The sequence below is a fragment of the Pundamilia nyererei genome, unplaced genomic scaffold, assembly GCF_000239375.1.
Source record: "Pundamilia nyererei isolate P.nyererei 1_Seehausen unplaced genomic scaffold, PunNye1.0 scaffold00038, whole genome shotgun sequence".
In the NCBI taxonomy this organism is placed as follows: Eukaryota; Metazoa; Chordata; class Actinopteri; order Cichliformes; family Cichlidae; genus Pundamilia; species Pundamilia nyererei.
The window spans coordinates 2,943,687-2,965,629 of NW_005187439.1; the positions used below are offsets into that span (position 1 = coordinate 2,943,687).

At 41.1% G+C, this 21,943-nt stretch overlaps 1 protein-coding gene across 3 annotated transcripts in view; it reads right to left on the reverse strand.

The window, feature by feature from the left end:
• The window catches only part of LOC102215061 (spermatid perinuclear RNA-binding protein-like), a 92,800-nt gene that overhangs the window by 24,033 nt on the left and 46,824 nt on the right, over positions 1 to 21,943 (reverse strand). For all 3 annotated transcript variants that reach the window (XM_013910233.1, XM_013910234.1, XM_013910235.1), the window contains 5 exons: positions 21,509 to 21,674; positions 17,389 to 17,533; positions 8,584 to 8,708; positions 3,524 to 3,619; positions 3,212 to 3,323 (listed from right to left, as the gene is read on the reverse strand). In XM_013910233.1, the coding sequence (XP_013765687.1) occupies positions 3,212 to 3,323; positions 3,524 to 3,619; positions 8,584 to 8,708; positions 17,389 to 17,533; positions 21,509 to 21,674 (644 nt within the window). The remainder of the gene's footprint in view (positions 1 to 3,211; positions 3,324 to 3,523; positions 3,620 to 8,583; positions 8,709 to 17,388; positions 17,534 to 21,508; positions 21,675 to 21,943) is intronic.

The window sequence follows — 21,943 nt, forward strand, 5'->3', positions numbered from 1 at the left end:
GAGTGCATTCATGAAACAAACTGCCCTCAATGCTGAAGGAACTTCGGAGCCAAAATTTAAAAGTCCAGTGACATCATCACAAGGACGAACTCGCTCGAGCTGAAGTTTTCCCAGATGAAGCATTCAAACACAGCAGCGAACAGCGGTGGAAAAAATAAACGTGAGAACATATTTCTGTTTGTTGGAGGTAAATAGGAAACATTTCTTCATGTGGACTGCACGAAAATGAAAACAGAGTCTCCGGGGATAAATGTTCCCATGATTCAGGAAAATACTCCATCACCAATTTTAACTGAATGGAATCATGCTGCTGTGAACCCGCTGGGACTCTGTGCCCAGTTTGGAAACCATGAACGCATCACAGTGCACTCCACAGCCTGCCATGAATCTTAGGACCATATATGTAAACACATTACATTGCAGAAAAACCACCTATTGACGTCTTGCAGACACGTCACAGCTTACCACGTGACATTAATTCATCGGCCATTTTGGACACATCAAGTGAGTGAAAAACCTGCTAAACATTATGCAGATGAGAAACTATGGCAATCACGAGTAAACAACAAGTGTTTCTCTCAGAGGAAGTAAAACACTTTCATGGTAAGCGTCTTGCTCGTTATGTGGAGAAATTGGGCAAAGGAGGAGCTGAGGATGGATGTTTATTTACTCCCTCTGAGTGTGTTTACTCATGTTGTGAAGTGCAACCCTGGCCCTCTTCCCAACTTCACGCCTCACGATTTTCATCATTTTGTTATCAACAACCCCTCAAATTATACTGGATGAGATCTGAAGCCCTATAAAAGTTTGGAGGCTTATCAGTATTTTGTGTCAAGATGAGTAAGAAGCCTCAGTCATGGGACTCTGCCTGGAACTGTAGTCACAGGATCAAGTGGTCACTGCTCAGGTATCCAACGGATGTTTATGAAATTTCTGATATTGACATGGCTCTGCGTATTATCCCTAACATTCTCAACAAGTCAGTGTAGATCATTTGTGATTGATGAGAGTGATACTGAGGCGAATTGTTGAGAATATCCATAATTTTCCATCAGTTAGCTTCTGTTCACTGCTACTGAACCCTTTTTTGGAGTGGATCTAACGTGGGTAGACGTGAACTTAGCATGTGCTGTGAGAATGTAATCAAACTGTTTATCACAGGAAAAGTAAGAGTTTTAGGACGTTAGCATAACATTAAAAATAGCTTGCATAAACATAGCTTATAGCATTATGTTTTTTAGCCGGCTCTTGTCAGCTGTCTGGAGACAGGAGGGTCACGTGTCTGATCTGCTGACGATGACCAACTTCAGAACCGGACTTCAGTTTAGGACTGAGGCTGGTAGATGGATGGCAGAAACACCTTATAACTGATACTATGACTGATACGGCTGTATCAGAGTTTTTTAGCCCCCATATTCTTTTATCCAAATCAACAGGAAAGCGATAAAAAAAAACAAAAAACGATTTTCTTTCTTTTCTTGATGAATGCAACAGTGCAGCAGAATATAGGCCAAAAAACATGGCAGCAATAATTTCTATGTAAACAAAGTACGCGTTATTGGATATCGCTAACAGTTATCACATCCAGTATGGCAAACACCTCTTGAAGTGATTTTTACATGATGTCATATGCAAAAACTCAAAGTCCTAAAACCGTCTGAGGAGTTTTGATGCTGTGTTCATCTTTATCGTTTTTTGTCCTCATCCTTTCCTGATGTCTTCTGCTTTTCTTTCTTCATGTCTGTTTCCTGTCTTATTTGGCTGTTTTGTGTTGCTGGTTTTCCTGCCCATCTCTGCGGTAGTTGGCCATTGTATCTACCTGTTATGCTTATCCACTTTCACTGTGTCCTCTTTGGGTTTCTTCTTGACTTTTTTGGGGGACCTTTTACCCAAGTATTGCTTTATTGTATCTTGCTGCTAACCCTTTCCATCACTGGGCCTCATTCACAAACAAATGCACAATTTGAATACAAATCTGTGTCTCTTCAGTTAAACACAGAGAAAACAAAGGCAATTATTTCTTATTTTAGTGGCAAGGAAGACACATTAATGGTGACTGGATTGAGGTTGTAAATGAAAATAAATGCTTGGGGACAGCAATCGATGAAAAACTGTGTCATTCAAACAAGTGTCATTTACAAAGACGCACTGCAGCGATTGAATTCCATGCGGAAGCTGCGACTCTTAGGAAGCAACCACACACACTTGATCTTTTATATTGTTGTTTTGGAGAGAGTATTCAAACTTTCCACTTTATTGCCTCGTATCTTTATTTCCCTGACGTTAACAAGAACAAATTCAATAAGATTGTAAATATGTCTGGTGAGATTGCAAGTCAACATGTATTGTGACACATCTTTGAGTTGAGTGATGGAAAAAGGGTGAGTGATCCTCAGTGATGTGCCACGCACTCTCGAGGAAAACGAGTTCCAAGTGTCTTCTATGCCTTACAGTATTGTAAAAATCCAGGGCACGGGAGCTGTTTCACTTGGACTATGTGATGCATTAATTCTTGGTGAACATCAAATGTTACCTGAAATGGCTTAAACATTTATGACCTTACTGGATACCACTCATGTCTCAGGTAAAATCTCTCGTGTTTTTTTTCTTTTAAATGATTACAGTGAGTTTTTCCTTCCCACTGTCGCCACGTGCTTAGGGCATCACGTCATCTTTGGGGTTTCTTTCTAATATTGTAGGGTCTTAGCATTACAATATAAAGTGCATCAAGGTGATAGGTGACAACTATACAAATGAAATCGAATGCAGCTGAATTGTTTGTAAGATTTTATTTTTTTATGTAATGTTATGTTACTCTGAATGAAAATCAGTTTCTGTACACGTTGGCTTCTTAGTTTATTTGCTTTTTTTCTGATTTCTGTTCTGATAGTTTACAGTTTACACCTGTTATCAGGTGTGTAAGCACTGCAGAGTAACAGTGCATGCTCAGGTTTAAATGAATGAACTAAATATAAGCAAAACTGGGATTATATTTTATCCTAAGTCTATATATTACAGATATTTGCCGCAGTTCTTCAACTCATAGTGCATACCTCTCAGTGAATTCTGTATTTGTTGAGTTGCCTCTAAATTTCTCTCAGGTATTCATCAGATTTTATATGACTTCATGAATATTAAGATATTCCTGGATGAGCTGTGGCTTCTGAATTGCAGCAGAGAGAAAAGAGTGAAAGTGTAAATGATTGCTGACCTGGGAGAAGAATCCCTGAGGCGATGCACTCGATGACGCGGCGCAGGGCTTCACCTGGACCCAGCGGCCGGTTACAGGTGGCTATGGCCTTTTCACAGATCAGCTCCAAAGGCTGCAGAGGACGAACAAACACAAAATACTCAGCAAAGGATGAACTAAATCAGTCACAGTCCTGATTCTGTTACTGGGGCAGTTTATTACACGTCACACATACCAAGCACTTTTAAAGGACAAACTTAAAATAAAGCTTGCAGTTTGCATCTTCCATGTATCTACGCCAAACATTATTCTGATTCTGGAGCCGTCACCTACCCAGCCCTTGAGAGGCTGCCACACAGGCAGCCGGTTGCACATGTCTCTGAGGATCCTCAAAACGATGACGCAGGACTTGAGGTCTGTGACTCTGGCCTAGGGAGGGAAAAACGGGCAAAAGTCACCAACAGCACGAGAAGCATTTTAAATAGGCAAGTGCTTGCAGGCTCAGCAGTGCCAGCTCTAAAAAGTGAAACTTTTAGACTCTGAAAGATGAAAATTGTGCAGCGTTATGAGAGGCATTTTCATGAGTTCTGAAATTTCAATATGCTGCTAATACATCTCTAAGAGACTGAGTGCGAGATTTAACGTGACAATGTGAAAATATCAGACGTATTACATTCAGGGGAGCTCAGCTGTGGAATAAATACTGCAGCAGCTGCCTCTGTCACAACCTCTAAATTCAGGCTTAGAGTACCTCGGCTGAATCTGAATTTTTCTATCCTGTCGCCTCATTCCTGCTGACTTTAAGCTTTAAGTTAACTGTGGTTTATTGTGTTTTTGCCTAATTAATGACTGCAATTTCACATGCTGACTTTGTCTTGAGGGAGAGTTTGGGTTGAGAGCACAGCTCTTTATGACTCTGCACACTCCCAAAAATCAAACTCCTTATCTGATTAAAATTTGGGCAGCTCCCACCTCAAGACTGCATTCCTCTCATGCACTGCTGGACCACTCCCAGCATGGTTGCCATGTTTAGATTTCTCCCTGGTAGTCCAGTTCTGACTTCTTGCACTTGGAAGAAATGCGCAAGACAAACTTAATCTGTTCACAAATTGTATATATGTTATATAAATATGTACTTTTTTACATCTTTTTCCTTAATCGTTCAATTGTATGACAAAAACGGATGCATTAGGTGCTTCTTTAGAGAGCCACAAACACCCTACAAGCTCTGCAATCTCTCTATTCTGTCTATTTATGCAACACTGCATGTACCACAGCTAACTGCTGGGCTCTGTGGTACAGACACAAAGCAAAGTGGAACAAGAGAAAAGAGAAAAGGCACAAAAGAAGAAAAAGAAAAATGAAAAACTCCACCAAAATCTTAAAAAAAAAAAAAAAAAATCCTGACCAGACCAATGAATGGGACATTTCTCCAAAGAAATAAATGAACAGCCAACACTGAGATAACACAAGTGAAGCCGAAATGTAGTTTTCAAAATGCGATTAACTAGAATGCCTGCATAAATATTCATATCGAGAATAATTTCATTTTGGTGGATAGCTGGTTTGTTACAAGTCTGTGTGTGGTTCATTTTCCTCATAATCATCATTCTTAGATGATTAAATTGATAAAATTTGAATTACGGGAAAACAAAAAAAAGGAAAAAAAAAAAAAAAATGACATCGATTTCTTTTTACTTTTCCCTCTACTGAGGCAGACATCTCAGCATCGTTTGCCACCCAGAGCTGCTAAATCCATCTGGATTTAATGAAGTCTGGTAGAGAGGTGGGAATGTGGACAAAGGAAGATGCTGATGTATTATGGAGTGGATAGAACAGTGCATTTAGACCAAAGCGTTGCCCCGGGCTGCTGTTTTTGGACCACTTAGGAACCCAGAAATGACTCTCCTCCTACACAGAGTGGAGCAGTCACTAGGGGGGACACCAGTAACGAGAGAGGGACCAAACTGTAGCCAAAGTATGATGCGAACCGCTCTGTCCAACGACCTGAAACTTTGTGCTCTGTGCACGCTGTACAAACACAGATCAGATAAAAAGCCAAGCAAACAGAGAGTGTTATTTGTCACTTTTTAAATACGATAATTCTCCACACAGTCCCTCAGAGTAGAAAAAAAAGTGTCTAAACTCAGGACAGATGATTCACTCAACACCTTTACATTTAATAAAATAGCAAACCTGTTGCTACATTCTTTCAAGTTTAAAAGAAACCACTTGAAGAATATAAAGAGAAAAGTAACTGAACTACCCAAAGAAGACGGTGGTTGAGGCTATTACATCTAGACTTTAATAGAAAGCAAATTAAGCCTGAGATTACTGACACTTTAATTTGCACAGGATGGCTTTTCATAATAATCAAGACTGTAATTTCATTCTGGTGGTCTCACTGAAACTACGCAGACAGGGCGAATGAGACAGACGTCGCCATTTGTATCTACAGCTATTACAAATCAGTGGAGATCCTCAGGTCATGTCAGCCCCGTCTGAATATGATGAAACAGAACCCGGCTTGTGCTGCTACACCTTCAGGCCACAGTGCAGCCCTTCACTCTGATAGTACTTGGCAATTAGCCCTCCTTCCCCGAGGGAAACTACTGGCCGGTTCACCTGACCTTGACCCTCATCTCTCTCTCCTGCCTCTCAAGTGGAGGAAAAGCTCAGATCATTCAGGACAGCAGAGCTGAAGCTCATCTGAAACTTGATTTGGTGAAGAACCTCTTCATGACCCCGTATCCGTCGGCGCTATATCTCAGGCTCCTCAGCTACTCACGCTGATAAAAACTTCACTACTTCTACCGTTTCTTCTATTCCCATGCTGCCTGTTCTTTTTCTAACAAACTCTACAAGCTCATCCTGGAAACATCTATATTCAGCTCTGTTACTCCACAGTTGGACTCACTGGTCAAGTTTCTCACAAAAGAAAGGGCAAAGGAATATGCATCGTTATCCAGAGCAGTTTTCTGACATCTGGAGTTGAGCTTATTGACTGATCTGCCATTAAATACGGCAAAGAGCACACATAAGATTTATTAGCATAATGCACAAAGTGCAAAACTGTGTTTAAGGAACTGTTCTGTAGGTTATCTACTAACAATTTGCAATCAGTTAATTCAAATAAGGACAAAAGCAATACAACAAAAATAGAGAAAACTGGAAAGTCAAAAAAGCAGACCCATTGAGGGAGCAAGAAATCTTAAATATTATATCCATTTCTCTCCAGAATTTTTCAACACCTCGCTCTAATTTTCTGTCTGTATGGGAGGTTTGACAATTTCAGGTCGAAGGAAAGAATCTAGCTCCACCTGTGGGCATCAGTTACGCTCAGTGACACCTGAAAGACACATTGTAAAATTCATACAATATTGCTGCCTTTTTAATCGAGCCCAAGTTGCTTGTTAGTGTTTTGTATTGAGCCAATGTTCTCACTCTGACTCCACATTAAGTTCCATTGCGTTGTATTAAAATAACAGTTTTATTAAAGACCAGGAACAACCGAGGCTATGCTCCAAATATTCAGGGTTAAGAGCTAGTGGGAAAAACCAAAGCCCCCACAGTTTGAAGCAATCCACCCACATCAATTACATGCTCCTTTGGATAACTACCTGGCATACCTCACAGCAACTACTGCAGCTAAATAAAGCGCACAATAACATTTTCTCCAACTTTAAGTAATGGTGCATTTTGGAGTAAACAGACTGCTACAAACATGACTAAATCACGTATTTAAATACTCTCCTCCCCACATTTTTGCAAATGTTGCATTTAGGCGAATGCAAAAATAACTGCCAATGATTTCAGTCATTAAATGTTGATGCATGTCTTTAATAGATCAGGAAAGCAGCTTTGGAAAAGGAGTAAAGAACAGAAGACATGATGAATGATGCCTATATCTGCTGTTTAAATGATTAAAAAAGGAGCTTCATTTCAACCTCTCATTAATGTGTTCATTGTGGCTTGATGAGTTTCAGGGAAATGAGATGCACAAGCTTCACTGAGTCATCCCAGAGCTCACATACTTTACACCCCTCTCTGGAAGCAGGTTCTACAAACTGTTCAACAGTTTCTTCTCACAAGCTGACGGCTCCTGAGCACCCCGCTGCCCCCCAACCACCCAGTCGGCCACCTTGGAATGTCTATAAATTTAGACCTATTGTGCACATTAGTTCATTTGCATACTGTCTTAAAATTGCATTATCACTATGTAAGAGAAATGAAACAAATATACTTTACTGCTGCTGTGAACAATTTACAATTCCCAGCTCATATTCAGTCTTCTTCTTATGTCCTTTATACACGTGCTTGCATCGTGGTCCAGGAGTAAGTAACAAAGTGAACAGCTTTTCTGAAAGTGTTATTTTCATGTAAATTACTTCAGGTTTTCAGGACCACATTGAAGACAGTTGAAGAAAAACACAGAGTGTATTTGGTAGCAGTGGCTCCTAAAACAGACATCCATGCCAACAGACAGGTTCACACGATAAGACGCTCCTGAAATTGGTTATGACATCGGTCCCTCTATACTCAGTGATGATGTGCTTCCCCCTTCCGATATGTTTTGTGTTTGTATTCAAAATAATGCATGTTCATCCCAAAATGTCTTATAACGCCGTTCTGTTGACCACTTGTTTGTCCCACTGCTATATAAAACTTCATGGCAGAAAAATAACAGCTGTGTTTCGGCTGAGTAATAACGTCCACAGCGGGCGGTTGGACGGGTAATTGCAGGTGTATCAGACAGCCTGGTTCTTGTCCCATTTGGTCTGCTGTTTTTCTACTTTCTAACTTATTACTTGGTCATGGTTAGGAATAGAACACACTTTGAAATCTGCCTCCTGCACAGCAGTAACCTTGCTAGTCTACAAATGACTAGTTACCTTGAAGCGCTAGGGCACAGATGTGGACAAAAAAAACACCTTAAATGATCCATGCTAGTGGTTTTGAACTGCAAAAACTAACAGGACTGTGAACAGACTCCCCCTGAAATTAGCCCTAAAAGAAGTCAGGGGAAGTTCCTGTGTTAGGTGGAAAACTGCCTCAGCTTATACAAGTACAGAGAACCAAAAACTCTGAACGTAAGGAGCAGGTTGTGTCTTTGTTGCTGCAGCAGTGTTGGTATGAGTGCATCAGTTGAGCAGTAAAAAGCCTCATAATGTCAATGCCGTAACACCTGCGTGCTAATGATAGACTTCATTACTTTGTGTCATTTATTATGGTGATAAAAAGAAAATCTAGGTGCCATTACGTTTCCTTCAAAACCAAGTTGCTGTCACACATTAAAGCCAAGCAAATGTAATTTTAGGCACACGGCTGAATGCTCAGGTTGCCAGAATATAAAGACAGTGTAGGGAAATCTGTCACAGCCCAGCTGTGCTCACCTGGAACCATTTGGCGTGTCGGAGTGAAGCCAGTGCCGCCTGGCACTTCTGCCTGTCCAGGACGTCCTCCTCTTCCTCCTCCTCCTCCTCCTGTCTCCGTTTGTCAGCGTCCTGCTCGCCCTCCTCTGGAGAGAGGGACAGGATGAGACAAGACAGACTGAGCGTGAGCACGCTGACCTCTCACACTCACACACAGACACACAGGCAGCAGGGTCGGACAGCTAATTATTAGGCAAACCCACTGATCTGACCGAATGAGCTAAGAGGAGGGGAAATTTGAGAAATTGTGTGATTTTTCTGGGAGAGGGAGGATTCTCATGCACAAGGCAGGATCTTTCATGACACTGACAGGAGGAACCGGAGTAGACGTGAGCGCATGCGTCTTGCTGCCCGGCCGAAGTCTCACTCTAGATGCAGATCAGTGGCTGAAGGCAATGGAACACGCCAGATTAGTGTGTTATCGATTACAGCGCAGGACGAAAATGAGAGCATGGCAATGACTCAGGACCAAAAGCCAGATTAGAGATTAAAAATAACACTTTAGAACAAGAACACATTGGATGGATCGAGAAAAACTGGCTCAAGGGGGTCTGAGTTTGGGTCACAGGCAGAGTTGATGCAAAGAGACATTAGCTATTCCACTTGAAGAGGGGGAAAAAAGTCATCCTGCTCAAAAGGCTATGCAGTTTTCTGGGGCGCCATGCTAGTATTTTCACTCTTGCGGGGTCGGTCAGATGTTTATGTTTGACTGAAAAGTCTCTCCACACCGGGTTCCTGTGGGGAGCACTCCTGCCATGACTGGAGGCCAAGCCATGGGAGAACGACAGCAGAAGAAGAGTGACAGCAGATGACAACATAAACATCTGAGAGTGAGAACGCCACCCTGGAAAGAAAGTGAAGGCTGTTTGTTCTCAGGAGCAGCTAAGGGGTGCCCACTGTGGGACAGTCAAGCAGACGAACAAAAGGGGGAACAGACCGCAGACCACACTGCAGAGCTCGGTGAAGGCCCGCAGGTTATCTCGTATCAAATAAATCTAAGATAATGAGTTCCCTGCAAGCTGAGACATTGTTGCAAATATCAGATATTGATTGATGTACCATCTCACTCGAATCAGTGTCATTATGGTTCAAAGCACTCTTCCAATGAGCAACAGCCAGCAGAGATTAAATTGGGACTAAAGCTGACAGGAGTGCTGACGCAGAGCATTAAAAGGCTCTTGCTCATAGAGAGGAAACAGCAGTGTAGCCTCTAAATCCACAAGTATTCAAATTCCAATTTATCCATGTGGCACCGCAGCAGTAAAGCGAGCCGAGGAGCGATGCATGTGGTCTGGCAGTCTGTTGCTGTAGAGACCGTAGTGAAAGCTGAACAGGATGGAAGAGGTGGAAGACAAACGAAGGAGCTGATGAGAGAGACGAGGGATTTCTCCCATGTCACTCCTCCTCCAAGACCAAGACTGAGTGAGGACCTTCATGTTCTGCCCCCGGGACTTCTGGCTTCTATTTACCACTTTGGCAGCAAGTGTGCAGCTAATGGCATGATTTGTTTTAATCGTGCATGTGTGGGCGCACTCTTTACGTTCTGCTTGCTTGATGCATCTGGAGACCTCGGAAACAAATGAAAATGAAGTGAACCCCGACAACAAGCCATTAAGAGGCTCTTAGTTTGTGGCTATAAACTAAAGACGGAGTACAAAGTAGACAATTGGATACCAGGGTCACGCAAACGATGTTCCATATAGATAAACAGACAACAAAGCAGAGCATGATGGATACAAACACTTAACACACTACACGACAGGCTGAGTGGAATTTATGGAGTCTCAAGTGTGCCATGCTAATTACAGGTGCTTATTTTTTTCAATAATTAATTATTTAACTTAATGTAAAATCTTAAAAGTATTACAAACACGTCAGACCTTTACATTTACTGCATTCCTCTGCTCTTAAATGTGCCAGGCTAATGATCGTTTTTCTTTGTAAGTTGGAATCAATTATTCAGTTTTATGTAAAGTCTAAAAATAAATCATTAGGGACCTACCTAACCTTTACTGCATCTTCTTCATTATAGTGAAATCTATGGAGTCTTTGGAGCCAATTAAATCCTTAGATTTGAAATACACCTCATTATCATTACTATTCTAATTATTTTGGCAGCAGAGTGGTTCAGTAGTTAGCAATGTGACCTGACAGCAAGCATGTACTGGGCTCAGATCCACTGGCTGGACTCCGCATGTTCTTCGAGTACCAGTGTGGGTTCCTTCGGCTTCTTCTCACAGTCAAAAAGCAGGCATGTTAGGTTAACTGGTGATTCTCGGTTGTTATTAGGAACCCTAATAAACCCCCCTCCCCCCCAAAAAACTATAATGACATTTTTCTCAACTTAAGGCTCTATTCAACCATTTTGAGTTTTTATGTTTTGTTGTTTTAAAAGGTGCTTTTAACTTGTTCTGCTTGGTATGAACACTGTGAAAAAACAAAAAAACCAATCAGATTTATTAAGACGGCTTGTTTGTTTTGCTGTTTTGAAGTTATAAATTTCAAAATTCAAAATTGTAGAAACAGATGTCATGTGCTACTTTTACTATAAGTACTATTTATTAGATTGACTTAAAACATTTTATTCAATAAAGACAATATGCAGGCAGCTGTGATTTGCCTGATGCAATACTATATACAAAAATAACTACTGATGTCATCCCATCAATTATTTTAATTATTTCTTTCTTTATATTTTTTTGTCTAACAACACAAAACCAAAAACGTTTGGACAACTAGCAATTATCTGATCCGAGAAGCTGAAAAAAGTGAGTGTTTGTATTTTCAAAATCCCTGACTGACATAAAATTGCCAAATATCAATTTTGTGTTGTTTAATCAACTAAACAGTTCATTCTTATCTAACACGTGTAGCTTTGTCTCTGCTCTTTGCTTTGTAAGTCAGTTTGATACAAACTGCAGGGATTAAAGCATCATTCATCATCAACACTGAACTTCTTTTTAATCCTGTGTACTGAATATAAACCTAAACCAATGATAAATTTTGGTAATTAACCAGAGTTAAATTTTAAAATTAAGACCTACAAGAAGCTACTAGAGGCATTAGCTTGTCTCATGGCTTGGCATTTGTTTTAAATATTCTGATTAGCTTTCATTTAAAGATGACTGCCTGTAATTGAGTTCACAGGACTGCCGAGCGCCACCTACAAATTAAATTACATCTAAATGACAGCAACAACCAGATTTAGATGGACCAGCTGGCCAGTCATTAAAAAGTGAATTATTCTGGCAACAAACTCAAAGCTCCACTACAGCAGAGGGCTAAAAACACACGTAGATTTAATCATGAAGGAAAAATAAGGAGTATGTGTGTGAAACAGTGAGCGGTGAAAATCATTTCCCAGAGGCAGGCCATGAAGGAACCATCAGTCACAGGTCAACACCACATACAAATAAGGACAACCCCCACTAAATTCTCCCCGACATCATTAGCTTAGGGGAATTTCGATTAGTGACCGGGACATCAGAGTAATTCAATTAACACAATTTTTCCAACATGAAATTATGGGATGTCACTCTGAGCCAATAACAACTGATCAACAGACAGAGGTCAGCCCCAGTAATTAAAGCAAAGGGAGCACAGGTGTGGATGTGGGCTGCTGGGTAATGTAGTCATTTTGTCCTTTTGGTGTGTGCGCTCTATCAGTAGACATGGACCAGAATTTCATGGTGACCCAGTGAGAAGTCCAGTTAACAGAGGAAGGGGTGGGAGAAGAAGGAGGGGGGTAGAGGAGCATGTCTGAGGCAGAGAGTGAGAGTGGGTTGGTTTGGTTTGGTTGTTGGGGAAGCCCCTTGTACCCGGGGTTTCCTGCTGTTGGGTGTGGGGGATGCCTCGTCAGCAGCGGGGCCGCAGAGATGTGCCAATCCACGCAGCGAGGCGACCTGCGGAGCTATGGCAACAAAACCAAGAGTCAGTGAGCAGCGGCCAGCTACAGGAGGCACACGATAAAAACCAGGGAACCACTTAGACTGTCAGGGGTCAGTCACCAGAAAAAAGACCCTCAGAGACCCTGCAAGGTAGCACAGATAGGGTTGAGTTTGGCTGGCATTTTATTACTGATAAAACTCTATTTTAACACGTGGAAAAGACAAAAACCCAGAAACAGCTGAAGTTAGAACTAAACTTGATTTTGATTTGATATCACCTTTACTTGGCAAAGAAAGAAGAGACACCCCATTGGTAACCTCATTATTTAAAAAGAGAGAATGAAACAAACAGTATGTGTCAAACATGTGTCCCGGGGCCATTCTCAGCCTGCCAATGGGTTCTATTCAACCCACCAGATGGCTTTTTCAAAGCCTGAAAACTGCAGTTAAGTAATTAATTGCTCGGATTTTTCAATAAAATGCACTGGTACACATCAGTGGAGATGTATGGAGTGTTAAAGTAGACAATCTGTTTCAATCAAAGAATTTAAAAACCCTACTGTTTATTAATCAAACCTCTACAAGTGTAGGTTTAGCAATTTTGCTTTGTTATCTGTTTAACCTTTTTAAACAAGTGACGCTTTCAGTGGTTTCACGACCTTCATATCAAATCAATTATTCATTTGTATTATGATCCATGTTCTACTGCTTATCAGGACTTGACTGTGACACTTAAGCATTCACAAACCCCGCCTTGGAAAGCGTCAGGGTTGGACATGTCTGAAGCATCTCACCTCACCACACGTTCTCAACTTTTCTAGGCAACAACCATGAGTGCTGCATGTGCGAATACAAATGCCCTGCACAGCTCATGTTTAACCTGCCAGCTCTCTATTTTAAAGTCTGTGTAAGTTCCGTTTGTGCTGAAAAATGCTGCTAATATTTCAGTGAATTCGCAGCTAGAAAGTGGGTGTCATGTCCTGCCAACTGTGTAATCTCTCCAGACCTGATTCTCCTGAAACTGTCTGTGTGGAAACAGCCTTAATCAGATGTAATTTCAGGTTTGCAAAGTATTTGGAAACGTTAAACTCTATGGCCGTCCTAAATACCTTTTTTATGGATCCATCCATCTATTTCAACCATCCATCTATATTTTCTGCCTCTTATTGGCATCCAGATCACACGCCCAGAGGCTCAGACTTTTCTCTCTCTCAGACTCCACCAGCTCTTCTTGAGGGTGGAGGTTAGATCTACATGTAGTTAGATATACCCAAATCTCTACTCGGAGCTCTTTGTCCTCTCTCTAAAGCTGAGATTAGACCACCTTCAGCAGCTGATATTTGTAAACATCATCTTTCAGTAACTAACCAAAGCTTGATGCCACAGGTGAAGTAAGAACCAATGTTCTACAATAAATGTGGTCAAATTTAAAAGGAGTTACACAGTTAGCGAATGTTTATTAACCTGCACGATGTAACACAAAATTTAAATCTCATGTTATATTGCAGACATTGAAACACTCATGCATGTGTTTCTGTCTACAGACAAAACTCAGTTCTGGCATGCTTGTCACAGAACTTCATGAACTTGTTAAGTCTAAACTGACGCAGGGCTGATGATGCAAGAAGAGTCAAAAATGTGCCTCCACATTAGTTTCCACTTTCTGAAACTAAATAAAACCAGATAAAATTGCATGTCTGCTGGGCACAGATACAAAGCTGCTCAGAGCCAGCTCATCACAAAATTAACTAGTCAATATCTATAGTCTGCAAAGTAACATCTGAATCAAATGACACACAAATAGAGCCATTTGGCCACAATCACCAAACGTACATTTGGAAAAAAGGAGTCAGTGCTTGATGGAAAGAATCAACTGCTGACTTTTTAGCACTGGGGTGGAAATATTCTGCTTTGGGTTTGTGTAACAGCTAGTGGCACAGAAACATTACAATGATGGAGGGAAGGATGGATTGCGCTAAATTTCAATTGCATTGATGTCCTGCAGTCAGTCAAGAAAATGAAACAGAAAAGATTACTTCAGCAACAGCAGAAAAAGCCAAAGAAGACATCAAAAACCACTTTTAGCTACTATAAGAAACATAAGCTGGAGCGTTCAGAATTTCCCCTCAGCCATTTGAGCTGAACATCTGCAGTGAGAACTTAAAGTAATCTGGAGAAAGAGGGTTTAAAAGTGAGAACAGAATAAAAAGACTATTACCTGACTATAAAAAGCATTTGCAAACTGCCATAGAGGGACTGCTGAGTACTAACTTAGTAGGATACCCAAATCTTTGCAATTTTTACAATTGCGGTTTATTTTTCTGCAGAAGAAACGTCCTCCTGGGTGGTCCAACTGTATACATGCATCCTCCTCACATTCGAATAAAATGAGTAATTCTTGCTTAAAATGTGTAATTTTTCTCCCATTTTTTAAAGATCTACTTGTTCCAAATTCTATTGGTTGGATCCAAATTTTACTCTGCATGTAGCAAAAACAAATAAAACAAAAAATAATCCTGCTGGTCGCTTAACAATCAACAGCATCAATCCTTAGATTCATTCAATAAACTGCCAAAGCACTCTTTGAATGTGTACAGATGCCAGGGAGGAGGTGCAGGAGTCCTCTGTTTTCACTGATGTACTTCCAAGTGAAGACTGAAAACATTTCACATCACATGACATTGTGACAACCTTCTCACAGTCTTGGAGGTGGGTCCAAGCTGCAGCCTCTGGACCTGACAAATGAAGCCAACGGTCAAGTCACAAAGACTACATTTCCTCTAATGGCCAATTGAAGCTGCCTCCAAAAGTTATCCAAAGACTACCAGTTTAAATGGCCAGCAAAGTCAGAATTCAGTAACCTCTGGTCATCTAAGGAGCTCAAAAATAAAGCAACTGGACTTTAAGTTTCATGAAGACATTTCACTTCTCACCCAAGAGGCTCTCAGGGTGTAGTTTCCCACTCCATAACAGCTGGTTTTATAACACATCTGTCTGGATTTCATGTCATTCAGCTGTCTATGACATTTTGGAACAACCTGTTTAAGAAGCCTGTATTTCAGTTGTGGTTACTGAAGTTACATTATTAGCTTGCTATATGACAATAATTAGCAAGTACAGGCGTTGTAAAAAGACTGAAATTGTGGCCAAAACACTGACTGTAGTAATGCTGATGAAGTAATGTCACTGTTTCTTTTATTTACTGTAGCTTTTATCTGTGGGTGAGAACTGGGCCATCCAGCCTCATATCTACTCACCCTCCCCGATATAAACCTACTTTTGTGTCCGCACTTTCCACAAACCCACCCATCACTTACAGTAACACATCCACTGACTACTTGAATTAATGAAACTACTGCCTTGCACACACCATTGTTGTCCTGTGTTGGTTTAAATGCATTTTGTTTCTCTTTTCGTTGAGCCTCTTGCTTGGATTCCTATTTGTCACAGCTCTGAAAGAGTAACTGGGAGACTCCAAACGCTGACTCCGAGATTATGCAATGAGCTGACTGACAGCAGACGGCCCAGTGCACAAAAACACTCAGAGTGATGCATTGGTGCTGCAGAGTGCTGTCTTTTTATGTAACAAACAAGCTTCAGCTGAGTTCCGACACCAGCTCACAGTGTTGCAGGTTACCTTTTTGGACTTGACGGTTTGGATTTCAGCCGTTTAAACCAACCTTGGGGACAGGCCAAAAGATGTTCTCTATGTATTCAGTAGTTTAACAGTGCTATATCTAAATATCCAACTATGTGAAAACATGCTAGGTCAACCAGAGACACACCTGCTAAAAAGAATCCTAATATCTCAGGATAATATCTCATTAAATAGAAATTATTAAACCAAGCATGAAAAAAAAAAAAAGGTGTTTAAATGAAGTGTTTCTTCAGGGAGCTACTCTGTGGTTCACCTGAGTCTATTTAGAATATTTCATTTAAATTCTGCTGAAGTGTATGAAAACAGTATAATATGTCACTGTGTTTCATTTCACACTGAAATGAAACAAAAGAAACGGTGTCCTTGTGAGTCCTGACAGGGTGCTGAAGCTGTTTTCCCTTCCTTGTTGCCCTGAGCTCGGCTGTGCTCTGCCTCTCTCCTGTTTGGCACAATCCATTTTTTTTTTTTTTACCTTTTTTGTGAAGGCTCAATCTTTCCCACTGTGAGTGAGAACCACTAAGGGACTCGCGCTTCTGTAATGGCAGCTCTTCAGTCCCAGCTCGCCTATCATTCATTTTTAATTTCCTTCCCATCTGTGGGCCGAGAACAAACAATGAAACCGCTGATGGCAAACGCCGGCGGCTCTTGAGCACGTTTCCCATCAAATTTGGTCACCTGAAATGAGATTTTATTTTTTTTATTTTTTCCACAGCTGGTTACACGAGATGAAATATCTGTTTGGTGACACATATTGGTTCACTTGTACAGCCAGAGTTGTTTAAAATATATCTATTCTGTTTAAAAGAAGGCTGACTCTTTTCTTATCAGAGTTGCAGGAATGCAGAATGACACAAAGGGACACCAAAGACGGAAATATCTTTTTTCGTCAATCCAAGCCAAACATTCTCAGTGGAAATCATCTCTCCTTGGCTATTTCCACAACACTTGACCCAGATCCATATCATCCCTTCTCCTTTTTTCTCCCCGTTTGCCTCTCAGCTTTCAGACCTCTTGCTGTATCATCCTCCAGTTTTCCCCAGACTGTCTTTTAGTTTAAGCTCAGGTTTACCTTCACATCCCTCCCCTCTTCCTTCCCTTTCAGCCTTCTGTAGTCATAAAAAGGTCAGATAAAAACAGGTGAGGCATCCTGCCGAAACAGGAGGCACAGATGAAGGTGGGTGGAGGGAGGGGGTGGAAGGGGAATGGAGGAGGAGTCAATACCTTCTTCCGTGGCGCTCTGCTCGTCCCTCATGGCTAAGGAGGAGAGGGTGATCTTCAGCGTGAGATGGGGGTCTTTGGTGGTGCAGACCTGGATGGCCGCCTCGGGCACGCACGACCGCACCTCGTATTTGTCGTCGGTCATTGTCTGCAAAGCAAAACTGCACGATTAATTAAAAGTCGAATCACAGTTGTAGCACTGACTCCTGCTGTTTGTAACAAGGCATCACTGCTCTACCTATTTGGAGACTGTTTTACCTCAAGCTCAGGGAACTAATGGTCAGATTTTATTGTTAAATTAAGAAAATAAGATGTAAAATATGAACGGACATACTTAGTTTTTACAGAGCTATTCGTATTTTCTCTTGTTTTATGAGAAGTCTCAGCCATGTGAAGAAACTCAAAGCAGCAGCCACATGCTGGGTGTTAAAAAGCACTGAATTTGGTGAAGTTGCTCATACATTTATGTTATTCCTAATCTGTTGAATGCAACAGCTCATTACCATTTTTGGAAAATCTCCGGTTGGGTTGGTGTTTCCCCCCCGAGTCCTTCATGTCACACAGCTGTCTCAAGATCCCAGAGTTTTTCCTCCCAGGAGCTTTCGGCTTTCTGTTTTTCAGCTTGTAGTCTGAGCTCAATTACTGCTTGAGTAGGCTTTGGTCATGTGCAGTTAAAAAGTATCAGTGGACAGGAAAAGAGGTGATGCTCTATACTTTTGCTTTAATTCGATTTTGAAATCATCAGCTTTCTTTTTTCATTGGCTTCCTAAACGAATCTCCGGCATGTTTTGTGATTTTTTTTAAAGTAATTTCCTCTATTATGTTACACTTCCTGGTCTATTTACACTGTCAGTTTGTGATTATCTTCTCCGCCCTTGTTAGTACCAGCTCTGTATAATTTGCCTACCTGTGTTCAATCAGTCACCTCGGTATATATAACTCACGGCTTTCACCTTCCACTCGCCAGATGGTCTTGTTTTTTTGGCTCAGGCTTTCTAGCTGGTTTCTGTTGTTCCTCTTGTTTTTCATTTTCCCTCGTGTATGACCTTTTGTTCCATTTCATGGAATATTTGTCTTGCTGTTTGTTTTCCTGTGTATGACCCCTGCCTCCTTTACATTAAAGATTTAGAGTTTGACTTTTTCCCTACTCCTAGTTGGACGTGACAAGACAGTGGCTGTATTTTTATTCTAATGGAGTCCATTATTTACAAAGTGAGCATCACATTTTATTCAGAAGCAAATGTTTGAGACAATAGACATTTTGAATAAACAGTCTATTTCCTGGTAGGAATTTGAACATTTTCATGAAATGTTGGGTTTACAGTGATTACAAGCAAGAAAAATATGTATGAATTATGAGCGAATTAAAAAAATTACTGTGTTAAAAAGAGAAACTCAGAGCGCCCCATCGGTGGGTGTCACATGACCTCTGCCGTATTGGTGGGATTAGTGTTTTTGTTAAGGCCCCAGGTCACTCCAATCCTCCCTGCTTGTGTAATTTAACAGTTTTTTATTCTGATTAGTCTGTGCAGACCTGTTCATTTTCCATGTCTTCCTCAGCTCCTGACTCCTCCTGTGTCCTGCCTTTGATTGGTCCAGCGAGCGGTCTGCCCCATTCCTCTTTGTTGTTTGGTACTTGATTAAAATTACTTAATTCCTTTACAAACATAGCCGGCATCAATAGAAAGGTTTGCGTGCTGTGGGTTTTCTCCCAGCGAGGTTTCAGTTTCAGTAAGCTGCTCATGTTTCTCTCTGTTTGAGGCAGAAAGCTGGGTGAGGTACTAACTGTTACTAATTTTTCTACAAACACCAAGCTGTTAGATATCAGTCAGTCAGGTCAGTGACCTAAGGATTTAATTTTTTTCCTCTGGTAGCTTTTACGCTTTTATTACTCTGTGTCTTTGTGTTGTGTTGCAGCCAATCACATTGCACTCCCGCGTCTTTCCTTTATTGTGCGTGTTTGCTTTTATCTGTGGACTGTGAAACCTGCTCGGACTAGCTCACGAAACCTTCTGCCATCTGGTTAACGAATATTGCTCTCCCTTCACGTAGCAAAGTGGGGTTGTAACAGCTGTGAACATATATATCAGGAATTTACCTGTACATGAGTCATTATATTAAAACTAAATAATCCTGCTGACCTTATTATTGAACAGCCTCTGCCCATTTGCAACCATTCCTTTATTTAAATAACAGATTATCTTTTTATAATTTATGGAAATGCATGTGAAAGATGACCTTTAGGCACTGAAAGAAATAATGGCAAAACACATCTCAACAATGAAACACTAAGCAGGCCCATCAAGGCGGCAAAAGGCACAAACAGTTGTGTTTACATGCAGCTTTTCATCTCGAGTTTACACGCCTGTTATTGCCAGCCGGTTCCCAGCATGCCTCTTTTCTTTTATTCCACCCTTAAGATTGCTGTTACCTTCAGTGGCATGTTTTCAAGTGCTTTCTCTCTATCGCGTCTCTCTGAGAAATGACCCCATCAATCACCCCACTGCCTGCCAATCTCTCCCAGTTTGGCCCAGGAAACGAGAGCTTCAAATGGTTTCCTCCCTTGATGATAAAGCACGCACGGCAGCTTTGGCAGGTAATTAACTGAGATGAGGGGAAGAGGAAGAAATTTAGGCTCTGTGGATGACACTGCTGCTTTGTTAGCGACTGCAGTTGCTTGGGGAAACACTGCGTAGGGAGGCGATCTTCTGATGAAATTATTTGTACGACTCAGGAGCACAGAGCTCAGAGCTGGGATGCTTAAACTCGCTGAGCTCTCAGAGTGTCGGGATGCATCATATTCAAGTGAAATGAGCAAAAGCAGGGAAAGTCCCAGTGGCCAGAGGTGCAGGGGTGAGTTTACACTATAGAGTCTGGGCTTTGGATGTCTAAAGGAAACAGAATGGCAGACATAAATCAAGTACGATCTCAGCAGCAGCAGCAGTCACTTCCTTATATCATATCCACTTCAAATCATCTCCTCTGTACCCTCTCCTCTCCCATGGACTAAAAATAATCCTTTCATCTGGTTTAAGAAAAAAGAAACACCGTCACCCAGACAGATGTCTATAAAAGTCTGTGCTCCATTCAGACTGCAGCGCTCCTCCGTTGGTTTGTGCTTAAATTTATTTTTAAATGTGCTGCTAAAGCTCTGCAGGAGTCTTAATTAGAGGTCTAAACAATGATTAAACGATTATTTGTTTTTTGCATGGATTGGAATATCAATAACAACCCATTTTAAATATTAAAATTAATTAACCTAAGAACATGAAAATGATCTAATAAATTTAGGCTTTTATAAACAAGCCAAACGCAAGTGTGGTACAAAACCATGTAATCCTTCCTAGTTTTGAAAGCCTATCTTTGTTACACATCACAGTGAAGAGAAAGTATTTGGATTCTGGATTGAACGGAGTCTGAAACCTTGACTTTTATTTCTGCTTTTCTCCATTTACTGTCCACGGTTCATTAGAGTGCTTGCATCATTTTAAAAATCCAAATGAATATATTTTAAAACATAAATTTTTTTAATCAAGGCCTCAGTCACACCTGCGAAGAGACCAGTCACCACTGCATGTCAACCATTAGTCACTAGTGTACAGTGGAAAAATGTCTATCCTCTAACTGTGTGGCGAGTGGTCGTAAAGAAAGTGAGTCACAAAAAACCTGGTTGCTAACATTTTACATGATGACGGTCGGAGAGACCAAAGTGAAAAACAGTCTCCAAGATTTCCAATTAATATGAAGCATTAATTGAAGCACTCGCTCGGATGCACACAGAATTTATTGAACTGTCTATAAAGAAGTTGTTTTTTCTTTTCTTTTTTTAAAAATTACTTTAAACCTTTTTTAAGGGAAAGGCTTGATATTCATTGCAGCTGATGCATTTTATACACTATACATTACTGTCCCATTGAGCCACATGAGAGCTCCTCTACTGGTCTTATCATCATCATCATCATTATGAGCACGTCTGTTCTTCAATGTCACCAAACAACCTCTGTAGGTGTTGTTCCACTGAAGCTTGGATCATAAACACTTTTTAAAGCCTCCCTCAGCTGCGTGGCTCATTTTAAATGCGGAGTGCTGAACACCACAGTGGTGGAGGTGTGGCTGAGCGTACCTGGATCTGAAGGGGGAGGTTGGCGCTGATGGTGTAGAGCAGCAGTTTGGTGGGTTTCTCTCTGCACATTAGAACCAATTCCAGGTCCATGTCCCCTTTGATGAGGAGCCCTTTGGCTACCAGGCCGACACGCGTCACCCCACACAGCACCGATGCAGCATCCAGCCTGAGGGCAGATGGAAGGCAGCCAGCGTCAGATTATCCCACAGCCATGCAGAGAGTTTAGAGGTGATAACACACACACTGAAGCCAGAGAACGAGCCCTGGGCTGCTCAACAGGGTCTGATATTCCAAATGGATTAGCAACATTGAACAATGCTGAACAAGAATCTAGTGAACGATCTCTGCTGTCTGCAAAGGTAACGATCCTTTTTCTTTTCTTTTCTTTTTTTTAAACAAATCTGAGCTAAAACAAATATTTCTCATGTATTTTTC